At 50.4% G+C, this 20,026-nt stretch overlaps 1 protein-coding gene and 1 long non-coding RNA gene across 2 annotated transcripts; one reads left to right on the forward strand and one right to left on the reverse strand.

The window, feature by feature from the left end:
• Positions 1-372: 372 nt before the first annotated feature.
• Positions 373-19,606, forward strand: LIPG (lipase G, endothelial type). Its single transcript, XM_008148274.3, has 10 exons — positions 373-512; positions 3,344-3,525; positions 5,379-5,558; positions 6,623-6,734; positions 11,379-11,600; positions 12,265-12,507; positions 13,176-13,296; positions 14,172-14,390; positions 16,314-16,418; positions 17,338-19,606. The coding sequence occupies exons 1-10, from the start codon at positions 416-418 to the stop codon at positions 17,357-17,359; spliced, it is 1,503 nt and encodes a 500-aa protein (XP_008146496.2). The 5' UTR covers positions 373-415; the 3' UTR covers positions 17,360-19,606.
• On the reverse strand, positions 1,744-4,618 carry LOC129150984 (uncharacterized). Its single transcript, XR_008557781.1, has 3 exons — positions 4,530-4,618; positions 1,942-2,047; positions 1,744-1,772 (listed from the first exon to the last, which is right to left on the reverse strand). It is a non-coding gene; the product is annotated as an uncharacterized LOC129150984 (long non-coding RNA).
• Positions 19,607-20,026: the final 420 nt, after the last annotated feature.

The following is a 20,026-nucleotide window of genomic DNA, read 5'->3' on the forward strand; positions in this document are numbered from 1 at the left end:
CGTCAGAGAAGGTGTGACCAATCAGAGTCCCAGACCGGGAATAAATTATGCAAATCGCCATCTGGCGATGGGTCAGATGACTCCCATACTTTTTAAAAACCTACCTCGCCCGGAGTTCGCTGTGTGACCGTGGCGAGCCCGGACTTCCCCGGCGGGAGGCGCGGGCGAGGGCAGGTCTGGTTCTGGCTGAAGCCCCTTCACACTCCCTCCAGCGCCCCGCCGCCCAGTTTAGCCAAGTCTTCATTTCCCACCTCCTCCGCCTCCAGCTGTCCAGGGCCACCCCACTCTCTGGGGGAGAGAAGGCGCCCACTCAGGGTCTCACAGGCTCGGGCTGCTGGAAACTGCAAAGAGGTGTTTTTTGTCGGTTTTGTTTTGTTCAAGTCCTGCTTCGCGGAGGGGTGTGTGGCGGGAAAGGATGAGAAGCCCCGTCCTTCTGCTCTGCCTCTGGAGCGCCCATTGTTGCTTTGCCGCGGGAGGCCCCGCGCCCCTTGGTCCGGAGGGGCCGCTGCAAGGTAACGTGCTCTGGTTTTTTATTACCTCCAGCTCCTTTCCCGCGCCGGGCGCCTCTGTCCTGCAGACCCTCCTCCCATCCCTCCTGGTCCCGGGCAGTCCTTTCACGCTGCGCTGTCCCTTTGCTCCTCCTACGTAGCCTGGCCGTTCACCTGTTTCTTGGCGCTTCTGACCCGGGCACGGCTGGCGGGTGCACTTGTCCTCTGGCTCTCGATGGATGGGTGCTGTCCAGTCAGCCCAGCTGGCTGCCAGCAGCTCTTCAACCTTGTTCTCATCTTTGAACCTGGAGGTTTGCTAGCCAAGAGGCTTAGAAGGCGCTCCCTCCTCCTTTTAATCCAGCCCCGTGGGTGTTTGGAAGGCGAGGTGGCAGGAGCATTTGATGAGTGACTTCTTCCCCCGGATTGCCAGCTTCCTCCTCCCAACACTCCTCCCAACGCCCTCTCATTCTCCTCCTGGCTGCCAGCTTTTCTTCTGCCTCCTGAGTTCTGCATGGCAGTCTCTCCCACTGGCAGCAGGAATGAGGGGAGGGTCACCCAGCGGGAGTGCCAGGGGAACCCCTAAACTGCGCCCCGTTATTTCCTCTGCTATTTGCTGAGGTTGGTCAAACAACGTTGGTCCATGTCAGCTTATGTATTGGTGGGAGGGTTAATTTGAATGAATGAATGAATGGGAAAGCCTTGCTTTCCTTAACCTGTCCCCAACTCTAGTGCTAGTGACCTACCTAGCTCCTCTCCCGTGGAATGTTCATGTTCCTTCCAACTTCCGCGATTCTGAGAATTTGGGGCCATTTCATTCATCCAAAAAAGTAGTCAGTACATGTCTGATTAGTGCCAGGCATTCTTCTAGGAGCAGGGAAAACCCCTCCCTGGTGGAGCTTGCGTTTCAGCGGTGAGAAGACAGCCAGGCATCTAATTAACACATTGCGGACCGGCAGTTTTATTGCTCGCTTTGCCCAGTGGCCAGATAAGTTTCTACTGAACGAGTACAAAAAAGTTTCACATACATGCTAAAGGCACGCCTTAAAATTAAATACCCATTGCATTCTGAAGTTATTTATTACATGTTCTTACAAGCTAATACCTTTTCAAAGTATGATACGTTGTAAAACACTGTGTAGTATGAAGTGGAATTAGACAAAGCTGGCAAATTCTCGAGATCCGTCTGCAATCTGTTAAAATATACAATGGAGCTCAGTGCTATGGAAGGCATGGAGTGCTGGTGGGAGAAGGGGGTCCCGTTTTCATCTGTGGTCAGGCTTCCCTCTTTGGGAGTTGAGAGCAAGGCATGGAAGGAGGTGAGAGAATGAGCCATGAGGACATTTGGATGAAGAACAACCATGAAGTCCCAGAGGTTGAAGAGACCCAGGCGAAAGCTCGAGAAGTCTGGGGTCAGAGAAGCAGCTGCAGAGGCGAGCTATGGGGATTTACTCACCTTACGTTGCGGTGGGGGTTTATCCACCAATCTGTTCCAGGAAGCCAGGAGACTCCTTTGCCCTTTTTCCTAGAATTGCCCGTCTGGTCTTTGTGTGAGAGGTTATCTGGGTGGAAATTGGGGAGGTGTCAAACTAGTTATATGCATGGCTCAAGTTTCTGCCGGTTGGGGCTTTGTTCGTTAATTACAAAGCTCTGCTCACGTGTATTGAGTTGCATTTTCTGGAACCCTATCCTTTTTACATCTGGTGCATTCTCCGCCCCCTGCCCCGCCCCATTCACCACCCCCTGTCCCCCATTCTGGTCCTTCTGTCCATGATTCCATTTGCTTCCTAACTGTGGGGTAAATGAAGCTCCTGGGATGGTCCTCTGGCATCTTTCCCCCTGATTTCTGAGTGACAAGAGAGCTTGATTTTCTAATTTCTTAGCCCGATATCAAGGGATTATTTCCTGGATGGCTGAAATCGTGCGGTGATGCCAGCACCCAGTGTGTGAAGGCCATCAGGGCCATCAGTGACATCAGCTGTGTTCTGGGAGCAGGGTCATCGCCTTCATGGCACTGTGTGTGAGCCGTAGAACTGGAGAGAGCGGTTTTTCTGCTCTTATGAGTTTCTCCATGGCTTCAGCCATTTATGTAACAAACTAAAAGAATGCCTGGCACATGCCTGGCTCGGCAAAGGGCATCGAGGATGCAGGAGGTTTTTGGAGTAAGTGCTAGAACCCAGCTGGGAACACGAGGAGAAGCCCATTGTATAACAGGTCGATGGCTTCTTACCTCCAACTTCAAACTCCAAAATCTCTCCCAGCTAGAAAGTTGGTTTGGTAACTTGTTTGGCTGCAAGACCTGGCCTTACCTGACTTGAACTCATTTGGCAGCAACACGGACCTGAACTGACCAGAGGCTATTTTGTAACTTTCTTTTTGTCCTCAAGTATGAGTAGTCACGTCATTTCCCTGCAGAAATATTAGTGTGCTTGATGAAAGGGGAATGGCCCAGACCCCGCTGGAGGTGTTATATAAGGCATGGTGTATGTACCCTAAGGCCTTTCTCAAATCTGAACATTTCTGAATTCTGCAACTCCACTGGTCCCAAGCATTTCAGGAAAAGAACTGAGACCTCCTTTGATAGGGAAGAAGAAAGACAAGCGAGAGAGACCTGTTTATTTCAGAGTCACAGTAATTAATACCAGCGACTAAGTAAATACCCTGAAATATAGACTAGATGTCCCTTTTACAATATCTTGGCAATTTTTCTGGGAGGTGAGGAGGAAACACTCAGCAGGTGTAAAAACTTAGACCAGGAGGGATTAAGTAATTGACCCCAGGTTGTGCTAGAGCTGCACCCCAATCTCTCATTACTCAAGCCCCTCCCGATGCACCCAGGCTCTGTTCTTTCTCCCCAGATGGGCTCCACGAACCCAAGGACCTGCAGATCGCCGCCAAACCCTCCGTGAGGTTTAACCTCCGCGTCTCCGAGGACCCAGAGCACGAAGGATGTTACCTCCCCCTCGGCCACAACCAGCCCCTGGAAGACTGTGGCTTCAACATGACAGCCAAAACCTTTTTCATCATTCACGGCTGGGCGGTGAGCCCAGGGGCTGAGCTCTGCAGCTTTCCACGGGATTGGGTTTCTTTTGTTTTGGTCAATTAGAAAGAACACTGGTGCTTCCAGATTCCACTCTCTCCCCCGCCCCCCTCTTTTCTTGTGGGCTGCTTGTATTGCAGACAGCTGTGAAGGATGTAATGGGCACTTCGCTGAGGGGGCGATCTGGACTCCAGCAGGGTGGTGTTTGACGCTGGCACACAGCGGCTTTCAGAAAGTGGCTCTCCTGAGGGCAGCCGCCCAGCTCCACCGGCTCCTAAGGATCCCTCTAATTACGCTTAATTACATTGGTCAACCACTGCCTCACGGGGGCCATCCCTCCCTAAGATCGGAGCTGAGCTGAAGCAACCTGACTGGCTCAGAGCGTCTGCGAGGAGCCAGCTGGCCTGGTTTGCTGGCTGCCTTTGGCACAGAGCCCTCCTATTTGCATGGAGATGGCTCTTTAAAGGCATTGGGCTCTCAATGTGCCCTAGCTGAGCAATTCACACTGAAAGGTCCATGACAAACGTCAACAAAAAGGGTTTTAACACTCAGCTCCAGAAGCTTTTGACCACCGAGGGATTTATTCATTCATATAATGACAGTCGGTAGGAAAATGGCATTATTAAGTGAGCAGGTTTCTGCCTGGGCTAATGGGGAGGGGACATTCCTCTTCTCCTTTTTTAAAATATATTTTTATTGATTTCAGAGAGGAAGGGAGAGGAGAGGGAGATAGAAACATCAGTGATGAGAGAGAATCATTGATTGGCTGCCTCCTGCATGCCCCCTACTGGGGATCGAGCCCGAGACCCGTGCATGTGCCCTTGATCAGAATCGAACCCGAGACCTTTCAGGCCGACACTCTGCCACTGAGCCAAACAAGCCAGGGCGACATTCCTCTTCTTAATGAGAAATTCATATCCATTACCTGCTTCCTGGGTCTTTAGGTCTATCACCAACGGTTGGAGTCAGGCCTTGGGGGGGTTGGGGAGCAGGTGCCTACCTACCTGATGTGATTGAAGAGCTCTTTCAAGGCCTGTCCATCTGTCTTCATCCCAGAGCCCATGCTTAGAATCATGCATTTGAATCTTTTTAAGGCCCCCTGTCAAAGTGCAAATACAAACTGCCTGCAACTTAACAAATGGGTTGCATTCCAGAAAGTTCTTTTGTGATCTGTTTGGAACTTGGAATGGCAGTTTCCCATAGAGGCAAGATTGTAAATGGCGTTTGGGTTCCCAGGCCAGGCACAGAAAATCTTTTTATCTAATAATGTGCTTGCGGATAGGTTTACAACCGGACCTTGTCACCATGTATACTTTGTTTCTGTGGGAAAATGTGCTCTGAGTTCTAACTTGGGATTCCTGGGAGCGTTCTTTCCTTCTCTGGGGTCAAGAAGGATGGATTGTGGGACAGGGTCATTTGTTAACTCTGAGTTTGCCTGGGAGACACCATCTCCCTGCATCTTCAAGAGAGAAGCTAATTCTCCAAGGCAACCCTCCCGAGCAGCCTTTGAAGGATGGAGCAGGCCACCTGCCCGACTGTGATAGGAACTCAGGCTAACTTCAGGCCAGTGTTGCCACCAATGCGTAGCTCATTGTGGCCTTGTAGGACAGTGGGGCAGAACACTATGAAAGTTTTGGTGGGAAAAACTGGGACTGTAAAGAGCAATGAAGACAAACCCTGGGTAGAAATCCTGCTGGTGGTGTGCTCTGCTCATGTGCAAATGCTTGGTCCCTGAGCAGTCGATGGGAAGGTTCTGGACTCAGCTGGGGGGAGGATAATGGAACTGAATGCTATGTTCACTAGGATTTCCGAAACCCAGAGGAGATTTAGGAAGTTTCCTGTCTTCTCCGCAGATGACTGGCATACTTGGGGAATGGCTGTACAAACTCGTGTCGGCCCTGCGGACGAGGGAGAGAGAGGCCAATGTCGTGGTGGTTGACTGGCTCCCCCTGGCTCACCAGCTTTACACAGACGCGGTCAATAACACGAAGACGGTGGGACACAGCATCGCCAGGATGCTCGACTGGCTTCAGGTAACTGGGGACGGGAGGGGGGGTCATCTTTCATGAGTGGCACCTTGAACTTTCTTAAGAAATACAGGTTAGACGGCGTTACAGCGACTTTCAGACGTCCGATCAAAATCTTTGGGATTCACATTGTTACTGAATTAAGTATGGCTTGAAATACTCCAAAGCTGGGACTTTTAGAGAGCCTTTTAATTATTGAGATATCTCTGGATTTTCCATGTTACTTTATATCTGCTGGACAAAAGTGTGCCTTATGGGTCATCACTTTCTGATCTCAGAAGTGGATGCCCTCAGGTTGGCTGGGAATGGCCAGGAGGCAGGACTGGCTGGGAATCTTACAAATCTACCCAAGTCTGCTCTTGCCCCTGAAGGTGCCTGTCCTGCGAGTGGGGAGGGTGTTGCTTGCAACTACTGCCCTGCTGGGAATGTTCAGTGTGGAACACAGATCTAAAGATCTTAAAATTCTGGGTTCCCGAACAGCCCCCCCGTCTTCTGCCTAGGTTGTTTTGTAGAGCTTGGTTCCTGAGCTTTGGGGTCAAATCCCCATCTCCTCTTCCCCCACCAGGAATCTCCCAGGAATCCCAAGTTAGAACTCAGAGTGCCCGATCTGGACGCAGTGTCCCAACTCTGGTGTCCCGGGCGGGCTTGTGGTGAGGACCCAGCTCCTGGGGCCGAAGGGGGTGGGCAAGGAGTGTGCAGCTGTGGGTTGTGCCGGACACCTAGTCTCCAGGGAGTTTGGTGGCTCTGACCTCCACACGGCCACCCTCCTCTCTTAGATGCTTCCAGAAAGAATGAAAAACATGTAGGGCAAGGGTCAGGTATACAGCGTCTAGTCACGACCTGCCCTCAGCACTTGGCATTTAAGGCGTCTCTTAGGTCCTTTTGACCTCCTCTAGCCGGGCTGGGTTCCAGCTGTGTGGCACTGCCCGCCAAGCCAGCCCCTGGACGTCTCTGTCCCGACTCCCGGGTCTCCTCCTTGTCACGGTTCAACCGTTGACGTGTCGGTGAGTCTGTGGGCTCAGGACTCCACTCTCTACTCTCCACTCACACACTGTTGTGCCTTCCTGCAGGAGAAGGACGGCTTTTCTCTTGGGAATGTTCATTTGATCGGCTACAGCCTCGGAGCTCACGTGGCCGGGTACGCTGGCAACTTCGTGACAGGCACGGTGGGCAGGATCACGGGTAAGCTCTGCCTCCTCCCCAAACAGCTGGTCTCCAGCTCCTGCAACTCCTCTGACAAGCTGGCTCCTCTGAACCAGAGGGCCCCTCCCTGACGCGGCACGAGGAAGCCATAGAGGTTAGCTTCGGGAGAAACCTGGAGGACATCTACTCTAGAGCTTTTCAAATGTGCTAGCTAGTCATGGAACCCATTTTTCTTCCAGTTGAACTTGTACAGCACCCCAACATATGAAACACAGAAGGGATGTTCTAGTTGAGGCTGGGTGCATGATGGGTAGTGTTAGTTTTGCTGTTTGGGCCTTCCCCGCCCCCAGACGAATCCTGGGTCCCAAAGCCCCAGTTTGAAAACCACTGGTCTGACCCCACAGGTGAGGAAACACCCAGGGGCAAACAGCTAATAACTAAAGGGCAGAGTGGGGTGGAGCCCTGGCCTCCAAGCTACAGGAGCTCACCTCCATCCCCGCCTGTGATACGCTAGGACCTCCAGGGAAAGAGTGAGGGGTGGGTTCTAGTGTGGATTCCGCCTCTGGTTTCTAGTTCATCGACCAACAGCCTCATGCCAGAGTTTTTGGCCGGCATATTTGTTAGTGATAATGACCTGTTTAGAACAGATGATTAAAACTTTGTCTTTAAAGACACCTTGCTGATATCGGCGCCCAGATTGTCAATAGAAAATTGAGCTTTCCGTGCTAGTGAGATTTTGATGTGGGCGCTTGGGTTAAATCCTGTAAGGACTCTGAAAAGTGGGAAAGGTTCTCTTTACCATGCTGGGGCCCCTGTAATACAGACACAGGGCTTGCTCTAGGCTAGAATGAACGGCAAATTTGTTGCCCTGAACTTTTAACCTCCTTCCAACATTCTTTCATTTGTCTTCACTTCCAGCTTCCCCCTCACCCCTACCACAGAAGGAAAGAGTGGATCAATTTCATTTTGAAACAGGACTCAGGTAGAAGGGTGTTCTTAGCTAAAGAAAGATTTAGTAAAGGTGAAGTTTCAGGTTTCAGCAATAAGCTGCTGGGTAGGTTTTTAAAAAATGTATTTGTGAGGTTTTGGTGGACCTCTTTATATCATCGTCTGGGTTTAAGTCGCATGTTCTTGCATGCGTGCACACACACACACACACACACTCACACACACACTCACACTCCTTTAGATCCAATTATCTGGTTCAGCATACTTTGAGAACTTTACTTTTTATTGCCAAGGCCACGGGTGGGAGCCGTCTAGGTGGGCAGTGATTGTGTGGCCACACATGACTGCTCATTCACCCGCTGAGTGCAAAGCTGTTTGACCCTGAGCCCCTCTGGGTCCTAGCGCCTGAGCACCTCCTTTCAGTCTCCGTGCAAAGTGTGATGTCCAGAGCAGGGCCAGCACACACCAGGCCCCCACCAGAGAGTCCTTGGCAACAAGGACAAGCTGCAAAGCCTCCCTTTCCTGATTTCTAAATCCTAAAGGAGAGGGGCCATGAGGAGCCAGTTTTTTCCCCCGTCTGGGTGGCAGCTGCTGAGATGTGGGCTTCGGGCAGAATGCTAATCAGTCCTCTGGGCTGTCGGCCTGGGGCACGGGGGCCGCACGTCCTGAGCTCGGCCCCCTCTTCCCGGCCTTTCTCTGTGGAACACGGGCCTTGGGTGAGCACAACAGGAAGGAGTGGCCTCGGTCCAGTTGCCAAGCAGCCCCTCGGAGGGTATTTGGCTGACCTGACGTACGCTGTTGTGCATGCCTGATGGGGGAGGCCGTGCACTCTCCTCTCCCCTCAGACTTCTTTCTCCTGGGCCTGGGAAGCAGGTGGCCCCGACTGGTAAGAGGACCAGAGACTGTAGCTGGAGTGGGGTCCTGAGGCCGCTGCTGCTGCCACCACCGTGCAGAGGCCTGGGGCCTGCAGGAGGAGACGGGAATCCCAGTCTTGCTTGGATCAGAGAGCTGTGCATTGGGGTTTGCTCCGGTTTTACCCTCTTAGGCTTCTGAGGGAATTCTGTGATATAATAGATCACATATTTCTAATTGGACACTTGTCTAGTTAGTTATAAATAAATAAGCAAATAGATTCATTCATTCATTCATTCGAGAAATAGGAATTAAGTGACCCCTCTGTAGGCTCTGGGCTAGATGCTACCTAATGTGTGGCAGGTGCTTCGTGCCATGTGTAGTCACATAGCACCTGGCAAAGGGGGTCCTTTTGGCTCCATTTTATGATGACTCGGGGCTTAAACAATGGGTCCACTATCTTACCCTCTAACGAGTGTGTGTGTGCGTGTGCGTGCACGTGAGTGTGTGTGGACCGAGCACTTGTGGAGGAGTCAGGCTGAGTGGAAGAGGGGTGGTTCTCCATCCGCTCTCTCTTCGGAGGGGGTAAGTTCTCCGTCCCGTTCCCAGTCTAAGAAGCAAATTGTGCGACTTTCCCCGGAGTGTGAGCCCTGGCCCAGCGTCAGGCCGGGCAGTCTGGGCGGGGAAGGCTCAGCCTGGCCGCCAGCAGGCCTGTCGAGAAGCCCTCCGCCTCCCGCATTCCTCCCGCGCAGCTCCGTTTCCATGGCGCTGACCGTCTGATGGAGACTTTTGTTCGCACCAAGCAAAGAGCCCCTCTCTTGTATTGGTTGCAAAGCAGAATGTTCCTTTTTTTTCCTTTTTTGTCTTCCCTCCAGGAGACAGGGCAGCAGGCAGGGGAGAGGCTGCGAGTGTCAGCACTGTGGTTCTTGCAGCCGTTAAAACAAGGCTTCGTGGGCTGTTTTGGGAGGACACTGCTTTTGTGCCATCTTTCTTTTGGGTCCTGGGCTGGGGTGAGCCCCCAAGCAGCCTGGCCTCCCTTTCTGCCTCCGCCTTACGTGTGTTTCTCTAAACTTTCGGAAACTATTTAGTTTCAACCTCCACCAGTTCTCATGAGTAATGAGTTCCACAGGTTTACCGTCCACTCTGGACAATAGCTTTGCCTTTTGCTTCTCCTAAAGTTACTCTCTCAGACCTCACAATATGCTCCTTTTCCCATTGATTTTTGGGAGAGTGGAAGAGAGAGGGAAAAACGGAGAGAAATGTTGATGTGAGAGAAACACATCGATGGGTTGCCTCCTGACCAGGGCCCAGGCTGGGGAGGAGCCTGCGACTGCGGTACGTGCCCTTGACCGGAATCAGACCCAGGACCCTTCGGTCCACAGGCGGATGCTCTCTCCACCGAGCCAAACCAGCTAGGGCTGGAGCAGTTCTTGACAGTAGGGAGCATCACTTCCTTTTTATGACTGTTTTTGGTCCTGCCTCCTCCCCGCCTTGCTTTCTCAATCAGGTTTTCTTAACCTCCGCTCCATTCAAATGCTTTGTTGTGGAGCTGTCCTGAGCATTGTTGGGTGTTCATCAGCTCCCCTGGCCTCTCGCCGCTAGGTGCTTAGTAGCTTCTCTCCCCCTCCCCCAGTTTTGACGACCCAAAATGTCTCCACAAGTTGCCAAATGTCCCCTTGGGAGCAAAATCCCTCCCAGTTGAGAACCGCTGTCCCAGACTAAACAGACCCCCTTCCTCGGCTGTAAATACTCTTTGCTTAACGTTTTCTCTCTGTGTCTGAAGAGCCTTCTGGGTTGGGATGAATTTGGCACCCATAATTATTTGGGTTTCGTAATAGTAGCTAGTATTTACACTGACAAGCACTTAATCTTATATCACCTCACACGAATTGTTCAAATTAAGACATTCAGGTTCCATTTTATAGATGATACTGAAGCATGGCCAAGTTTTTCAAAATCTGGTCCACAGACTACCTACTTTTAGGATCACCTGGAGAATAAATATATATCTTTGGGCCCCACACCAGACCTACTAATTAGTATCTCTAGGGGGTAAGGAATCTGCAATTTATAGCTTGCCAATTCTTTTTTTGAATGGTTTTGCATTCATGTGGTTCCAACATTAAAAGATGGTGACAGTCTCATATGGTTGCCACTCCTGCCCAGTTCCCTTCCCTGCCCTCTCCCCCAACCCACACATACACGCAGTAACCAGTGGCTGGTCTGCCCGTCCAGAGTGTTCTGTAGCTGCAGAGTGGACTCTGAACTTGTAATGAGCTCCCCAGCGATATTTGCGATCTTCAAACGTGAGAGCCAGCGCTCTCCACGTGCGCTCGCCTGTCCAGTCCAGAGAGTTCGCAGGCAGGGGTGTTTTCTCCTGGCAGCTGCAAAACAGAAGAATTCTGGAGGCGTGGGGTATAGGTTCTCAGGGTATCTGGTGTTCCCACCCACCCTCGCCATTCCACCCCGGGCCTGGTTCATCACTAAAGGAAAGAGGACCAATTAAGTCCAAATATAAATAGCTCAGTTTGGGGAGACGGAGTCTTCCCTCCAGAAATTGAGGTAGCTCAGTTATTTTGTAAGAAGCCTGCTCCTCTGAGGCTCTCAGTGGCAGAATAAATGGGATGAAGTGCTTAGCTTCAGCAGCCTGAGTTCTTTCTAGAACTGCCCTACTTCTGACAGCCCTGGTGTGTGCCAGGGTGGAGCTTGTGGGCAGTCTACGGAATCAGCTGAGGTGTCAGGGCAGGCGAAGGTGGCAGAAGAAAGCCAAGTTCCCGGGCTGCAGGCACATTGGCTGGGCTCCGAGGACAGCTTCACTCTGCATCCTCGGGCTTGACTGGGCGCACCTGACACAGTCCGTCTCGGCTCCCCCTCCTGCTGTAGGTCTGGATCCTGCCGGGCCCATGTTTGAGGGGGTGGACGTCCACAGCAGGCTGTCCCCCGACGACGCGGACTTCGTGGATGTCCTCCACACCTACACGCGCTCCTTCGGCTTGAGCATCGGGATTCAGATGCCCGTGGGCCACATCGACATCTACCCCAACGGGGGCGACTTCCAGCCGGGCTGCGGACTCAACGATGTTCTGGGGTCCATTGCATATGGAAGTGAGTTCCTTATTTTGTGCTTCGTGGGGAAGTTTGACTCAGTTACCTCATCCTCTCCTGAATCAGCCAAGGCTGCCGGAGATCCCAACCACATTCATTTCATTATTCCCACTTCCCCCCACAGTGGCCCTCCACCGCCTGCCATTCCTCATCCCACAAGCCAGTGAACAGGCTCCCGTGGCCTCTGTTCTGCCTTCTCAGGCTTTGAGAAGGTCCAGTTATTATTGATTAATTTCTTTTTATAACAAAAGGAATACATGTTTGTTGAAGATTTTGCACAGGACTTACTGAGTACCAATTTTGCACAGTACTTACTTTGCACAGTACTTACTGACTGAGTTCCAATTTTGCACAGTACTTGCTGACTGAGTACCAATTTTGCACAGTACTTACTTTTCACAGTACTTACTACCAATTTTGCACAGTACTTACTGACTGAGTACCAATATTGCACAGTACTTACTTTTCACAGTACTTACTACCAGTTTTGCATAGTACTTACTGACTGAGTACCAATATTGTACAGTACTTACTTTGCACAGTACTTACTGACTGAGTACCAATTTTGCACAGTACTTACTTTGCACAGTGATTACTGACTGAGCGGGCGGATCATCGAGGAGCGGCTCATCATGCATGCTCTCTGTCTCTCCTCCCCCCCCAGCGATCGCAGAGGGCGTTAAATGTGAGCACCAGCGGGCCATATACCTCTTTGTTGACTCCCTGATGAATGAGGACAAGGCGAGCTTTGCGTTCCAGTGCACGGACTCGCACCGCTTCAAAAAGGGGATCTGCCTCAGCTGCCGGAAGCACCGTTGTAATAGCATTGGCTACAACGCCAAGAGAACGAGGCACAAGAGGAACAGCAAGATGTACCTAAAAACCCGGGCGGGCATGCCTTTCCGAGGTAACCTCAGTCCCCGCCGCGCCCTGAGGCCTGGCCACTCTCCTTCCAAACACCACGTGGAACAGGGCACATCCCAGCCGGGAGACGTGGCCCGCACAGTTAGAGGAAACCATTACAAATCGGATTGCGTGGTGTGTGCCGTAGGAAAGCTGATCTAAAAACAAATGGTGGGGACTCCTTTTGTGATGTGAACCATCACTCCATGATCAGGGTGTTCATATCTTAAATCTCTCCTTCATTTAACTTTTCAAAGCTGTTCGTATTTGATTATCACAACAAATCTGAGGTAGGACCAATAGGGAGCAAAAGGATATCTTGCCGTTTTATAACATGTTATAAAACCATAAAGTTTTGTGGGAATCCTGGGCGTTACTTACATATGAGGAAATTGAGGCTCAAAGAGCCTTGGTCCTAAATTCAAGGCTATGCGATAGGAAAGTAGCTTGGCAAGAATCCCCAAAAGGTCTCCTGCACCCCCAGTTTAGAGCTCCTTCTTCTGTCCCTCTTACGCCATTGGACAGAATGAGACCAGAGAGAAGCTGGAGGCTGGGCTGGACCCAAAGGATGACAGTCCCCAAAAACCCAGTGAGAGATGACTCAGTTTGGGACAGGTTGCCCTGGGATGACAGTCGAGGCCCACGCCCGTCTTTGTTCTGCTGTCTCTGCAGTTTATCATTACCAGATGAAAATCCACTTCTTCAGCTACAAGAACACGACAGAAATCGAGCCCATCTTCTATGTCACCCTTTACGGCGCCAGCGCAGACTCGCAGATGCTGCCGTTGGACGTGTAAGTCCCAAGTTCCCTCTGCTGCGGTGAGGACAAGTTGGTACGAGAATGAGAGAGCGCAGGAGTGTGTGAACCACGGAGAGGGGTGTGGTCTGAGGGCTGGGCGGTTCCAGAGGCCTCTGCAGTCCTCTGTCTCTCCGTCTGCTCCCCACCACCAAAGCCCTTGACACACCGCGTTTCTGGGAGAGAAGCTCCCAGGGTACATCAGCGGCGTGAGAAGCTGCTGGGTCAGCTGGGCAGAAAGTGCTGTTTCATTTCAGACAACGCCTGACATCGGAGGCATTAGGAAATTTGGACCATTTCTCATTATCTGTGGGCGGGGCACACAGCAATCTGTGTATATTTGTTGAGCACTCCTAAGGCACAAGGCGTCATCCAAGTAGTGGCTATCCGGGCGCAGGGTCTAGTTGGGAGACCAGGTTTGTATGCACAGTCACACACGCACATGGGGTAAGGCAGGTTCCCCAAATGTCTAATGGGAGGGATGGGCTGGAGGGGGCTAGGAGTTTCCCAGGAGGCAGATGCCTGTGGGCAGAGAGGAAGAGGATGCTGTTGAGTGGGGATGTGACTTCTCTCTGCTTTCTCATTTCTGTTCTTTCTTGGACCTGTGCCCCTAGGAAGTAGTATAAATAGGGAGGTACTCAGGAATGTTTGATAAAAATCTGGGGTGCAGTAGGCAAAGTTATCCTTATGTCAGCGTGGAGACAGTGGGCTTCCACCTTAGTGATGCCAGGGAAGGTGGAGGACCTGGGGGAGCGCCCTCTCCTTGTTTCTCTCCTGTCCGTGGGGGGCAGGTGCTGCCAGAGCATCACCCACAGGTGTGGCAGTTTTCCAAGTGGCTGGGGAGTGAGACCAGCTTTTCTCCCCCCTTGTAGAGTGGAGCAGATCGAGCTGAATGCCACCAACACCTTCCTGGTCTACACAGAGGAGGACCTGGGAGACCTCTTGAAGATCAGACTCACCTGGAAACGGGTGCCTCAGTCCTGGTACACCCTGTGGACTGACTTTCGCAGCTACCTGTCTCAATCCCGGAAGTCTGAGCAGGAAGTGAATATCAGGCGCATCCGGGTCAAGTCTGGGGAAACCCAGCGGAAGTAAGTGCCTCATGACCCTTTTCGCCCCGTGTCAGTGGTAAGCACAAGGCGTGGGCCTCGGCTGTGTCCTCTCCTTTGCTAAGCAAGCACCTTCCGTCCTTTCATATCCAGAACATGGGGGCACAACCTCAGACACCTTTGCAAGGGAACGTGAAGTCCAGATCAAGTCCTCTGTCAACGTTTGGGCCCTGATCACAGGCCCGTGGCTGAGAGGGGTGCGCAAGTGGGGGCTGCAATCCAGCCCTTGTTCTATCTGCCAAGCTCTGTGTTGGCCCAGAGGAAGCAGGGCTGCCCCTGGACAGGGCTTTTCAGGAGTGCTGCTTGCTAACTGTGTGCTCTGAGGTCCATGCAACCTCAAGTCTTTGCTTGCTCCTGTGTGGAACAAACCAGAGCATCAAGTTCAGGAAGCCCCCAGGATGAGGTCTTTGGCGGGACCTGGTTTCTCTGAGCATCCTATTTTCAGAGCATCAGACCTCTCCTTCCGAGGCTGTGAGTCCAGGACACGGGGCAGGGTCCTGGCATCAAGTAGAAGAAAATCCTGTATACTATGCCAGCTGGCAGCTTCCACGCGCCTGTTAACCCCAAGACGAGCATGAAAAATCCAGACCTTCATCTGTCACTGCCTTCACCTGTGCCTTGGCCCTCTGAGCAGCTTCCTTCTAAGTAGAAGCCAGGGAAGTCTGGACCTTTGTCAAGAGAGTGTTGGGGGCGACCTTGGTCAAATCCTTCAGCAGACCTTTGGGAGGTCATGGTCAGCCTTACGGTGGCTGGAAACAGCCTCTGCCCGCTTTGTACCTCATTTGGCATTTTCTCCATTACAGTCTTCATATGCCCTGTGTGCACTCATCGCCGCTGGCTCAGGTTGGCCGTTAGAGGAGCGGAGGTGCACATGTGTGAGGGCTTCTTTGGGGTATGAATACTAAAAAAGTGGAATTTCAAAGTTATAGTACACGTCTTCTTCACTTGACTAGATATTATTAATTTCCTGTCCCAAGTGGTTGGACCAATTTTCAATCTTAGCCACAGAATAAGAGTTGCCCTTTCCCCTCCTCCTCACCTCTATTTGGTGGGACATTCTTGCTACCCTGTTGGGTATGAATTGGTCCCCTACTCTTGTTTTAATTTTTTTTCTGATTGTGATAAAGCGAGTCCCCTTTTTATAGTTTCATGTGCTGTTTGAGTTTCCTGGTAAAGGTTCTTAAAAGCTGTTCTGATTATGGCTTTTGTCCTGCAGGTGAGCATCAGGGTCAGGTGTCCCTCCTATCTATTGGTCATGGGGTCATGCTAATCACACACTTCTGAGATGGGGGTGGGGATAGGCCACGTGATTTGGCTGTCAGTTATAGTTAAAAATGGTTATTAGACCCCTGATTCTACCTGGGATCTTGCTGTCCACTTCCTGAATCTTTGTTTTAACACACAGCTGCGTCCAGCCATGCTCCTTGGTGGATATTTAAGAGGTCTGTACTGGAGGCAGGAATCCACCAGCAATTCAAGGCAGTGCATAATGTGTTAAATAAGACGAAACATTCGTTATTAACACCATGCCATTAGACTAACGACAATAACCAAAGCTAACATTTCTATAAGGATGTGCTTTCCTATTAAATTGGGAGATCAGGGTCTCAGGCAGTCAGGGAGGCAGTCTTTGGAACAGACAGAGAGAAGAACGTGGAAGAGGTGTGATTGAAGGCTGCATGAGCCGAATCATGAGGCACCTCAAAGTGAGACCCGGTTGGGCCTGCTTGTAGTTGCAGTAGGGTGTTCTGAAGGCCCTTGAGTCAGGCTGCGGCACGATGAAAACTTCTCTTTCCTCTTTGCTCCGTCCACCTTGGATCCAGAAAGCACCATCTGGCTAATGCACAGCCACGGGCCTTCCCCTGTAGAGCTTTGCTTACCCCGGGGCTTTCTTTTTCCTCCTAGATTTGCTTTTTGTGCGGAAGACCCTGAGCACACCAGCATAACCCCTGGCCAGGAGCTCTGGTTTCACAAGTGTCTGGATAGCCGGAGAATAAAAGATGGAACCAGGTAACCGGGACTTTCTCCTATGTTCATGCAGCACATGCTGACTGCTCACGCAGCACGTGTGGACATGGGGCTGGGCACCAGGTTGGAGTACGGGATTGGGGAAGAAGTAAAGGAGAACCACAAAGTACAATTCCTTCTTTTAGGTTTTTGGGAGCCCAGGTTGGTGTGAGTGGATATTAGTGGGCACTTCTCCCCCTTTTGAGAAGCAGGAATGCTTGTCTGTGTCACGCTGAATCCGACGAAAGGGTCACCTTGCGTCAGTGTCCCATTGCCCCATGCGGGAGCCCCTTTATTTCAGAATTGAAGCAAGTTGATATCTCAAGGTGTGAGGCGGTGGGCACATCCACAGGGGGAATTTGTCACGTGTCCTCTGAGTCTAAACGCTTGCTGAAGAGGAGGGAGACCAGCCCTACCACCAACCTCTACCTCTTGCCCCAACCACGGTCCTAGATAATAATTTTACTGCCATATGCTGAGCACATACATGTGCCTACCTCGCATTCAGTGCCTTCATTCATTTTTATCATCAACCCCAGGACGTTGGTGTTAACCCTGTGCTCAGGTGGGGAGCCCGAGGCTCAGGGAGTTCAGGGTAAACTCTTTCCAGGTCCCCCAGCTGGTCACAGTGGAGCAAGGATTGAGGCAGGTTGGTTTACTCAAGCCTAGGCCTTTTCTTGCTCAGATAAACCACCTCACCTTGATCTGGCTATCAGTGATCAAGCAGCTGCCCCCGTGCCGGGTCCCCTGTGATGAGCTGTCTGCCATCCTGAGGGCCGGGCTGCAGGCCAGCTGCTCTGTCTCCTGTTACGGAGCATCGTTGTGACCACAGCTCAGTGATCACAGGACTGTGGGATTCTGAAACTGCCCATCTAATTAAGCGACTCGGTCTAGGCTCACGCTCGCACCTGGTTCCTTTCAGGCAAACTGTGGAGCTTCCCTGAGGGAGCCAGCAGGCCCCCGCCCCCGCGCCCCGCCTACCAAGCACATGGAGAAAAGTTACTGCTGAGGACCCACCTGATGGAAGGATCCCTCTCGGCCTTGACCCTGAAGCACAGGGAAGAGCCTGCTTGCTGGTCCAGGCCCTTGCCTCCCGTGACAACTGGGACTTCTCGCCAGAGGGGACTGCGCGCTGCTCTTCCTGCTGCTGCCCTAGAACAGCTCTAAGGCCAGATCTGGGTGCAAACGGCCAAATGCCTGGGCCTCTTGCGCACACCGGGCTGGCTGCTAATGACTGGATGGGCCTGTGCTTTGCCTGGCAAGGAGCACTAGCTGTCAGTGTGTGGCCTGACAGGCGTCGTAGTGACAGGCATTCCCGCTGGGAGCTGACCTGTCAGGATGGCAGACCTGTGTCATGTTCACCCAGAGACGGTCGATCTGGGGTGATGCTGAGGCCCTCGATGTTGGGGTTCAACGAGCTGCATTGATCAATGTCCGTTACTTCTTCGACATTCTGTCCTGTTCCTTAACTCACTCTCTAAAGCACACATCATTGACTTTCTTATTTTTCTATTGCTCTTTTTTTTTTTATTGGATAAATGTTTATTAAGCACTTAACCTTAATGGGGTTGGGATTTGTAGACTCCCTTAGAGTTTAAATGGTCCACGAATATACATATGATGAAGGCACAGAGGGCATTGGGGATGGGCTAGATAGAGGATGGAAGAATTGGGGACCCTGGGGTTTTCAGTGGTTTCTACCTATTTCTTCTTAGTTAACATGTGCATTCCCCCTGAGAGTGATATGTTTGATCACTAGCAGAGTAGCAAGCAGGGCGCCATATGTGCTGGGGATCGGAATGGTGGCCAACTACCAGAGATGATTGCTTTGGAGCAAAATCTCTTTTGTTGAGGAAGGTAGAAGGTATTACATATGTTATACATATCTGTTTATCGAGAGCCATCACCTGTGAAACAGCTGGTGCTAAGATTTAACACACTGTTTTTCTTCCTTAGAAATACCTTGCTCTAATACCAGCCCCTTTTCTGTTGAGCTTCTTGGGAAAGCCTCTAATTCTTCATTTGAATTAATATACATGATATCCAAGGGACCCATTTTTACTTTCCAAAAGATTTTCTTGTGGGTCAACTAATTAGAGATTAACAACAGGAGGTGAACAGGGAAGCCATTATTAACTCTATATAAAATGAGGCTCTGAGGTTCAGCCACGTGTCTAGAATTACATACCATGTTGGTGATGGGGGCCAGGTAAGGACCCAGATTTCTTAGAGGCAAAGTCCATGGTATGTTGATCTCTGCAACTTCATTAAGACATTTATAGCCATTTCTCTCCAATCTGCCCCAGATGTGACTAACAAGGAATATTTCTCAGAGCCATTCCTGAAACCCAAGCCCTTTTATTAATCTGTAACCAGGAAAACAAATCTGTGCCAAGGGGTGGGGCTTTTTATGGGTGAGATTTATTTGGAAGGAGATACGATATCAGGTGGGGGAGGAAAGAGTGATTTTTTTTGTACTTAGGTTTTTAAAGGACACTGTTTTAACATGTCTTGTGCCAAAGTTGTATCTTTGTTCAATGCCAAACTTCAAAGACATAATCAGTCAAATCTTAGGTCACGGTGTTGTCTCCATCCAACTGTGTGCTTCTTCTGTTGTTTCTGTCATTGCTTTCTAGCCAAAGTGGAGCTTGTATTACTGACTATGCCTCCTGGTTACCTCTGACCTGTTTTTAGTGGTGGAATCCTTAGCAACCGAATCCTCGGTGGGTCCTATATTTATACATTTAGCTTGAAGACTTATTTGTATATGATGATGCTTTTTTTTTTTTAATGCTACGCAGAACATTATTTATTTTTCAAGTGTATGTAATGTATAAAAACAAATATATGGTTAGTTTTTATATTAAGATTAACCAATTTCAAGACTAAAATTTTTAATAGTAAAGTAATAAAAATCTACAAAATTCTTAGTGGTGTGGCAACTCAGTTCTTAAAAATCGAGAGACTTACGGATGCTCAATCCCAGGGTTTGACAAAAAGTTGCTTTAACATAACATATAGTTTCCATTTGGTGCTAATTATTGGTAGGAAGTGGACAACAACTCCTTTCACCAAGAACAAGGAGAAAAGGATTTGGATCGCAGTAGAAATGCCTGAAGGTGGATGTTAGGAAGAAGTTGGACATTGGGGAACATTAGTGAGGATACAGGTTTGATTGCATGGGACCTAGATTATAGGGGCTTAGACCAGATAGAAGTTGATCTTTCTATCATTTTTAACTCCAAGCTGGTATTGAAGTTACACTACATTAAGCCAAGAGGGACCTAGGCTGCCTTTTATAACTGGGTTTATCTACAAATTGGGGATAGTCTCTCCTAAAAAAAAAAAAAAGATTAATAAGTAAATAAAAGAGATAATAGTAAAACGAATATAAACCAGGGTTCAAGTCATGTTTTTTTCCTAAACATCTGTGGTTAGCAATACCGTTTAACCTTGACTTTATATCATACCAGTGCATGTATGTGTTGTGGTGCAAACGGGCTGCTGGAAATGTCTGGAAGCTGGGACAGGTCTAAGCAAGGAAGGACCCAAGTGTAGATGTCAGCTGCAGCGAGGAGCAGAGTTATCTGGACCAGAGCTATCATCACAGC

Source organism: Eptesicus fuscus, chromosome 12, assembly GCF_027574615.1.
Source record: "Eptesicus fuscus isolate TK198812 chromosome 12, DD_ASM_mEF_20220401, whole genome shotgun sequence".
NCBI lineage: Eukaryota > Metazoa > Chordata > Mammalia > Chiroptera > Vespertilionidae > Eptesicus > Eptesicus fuscus.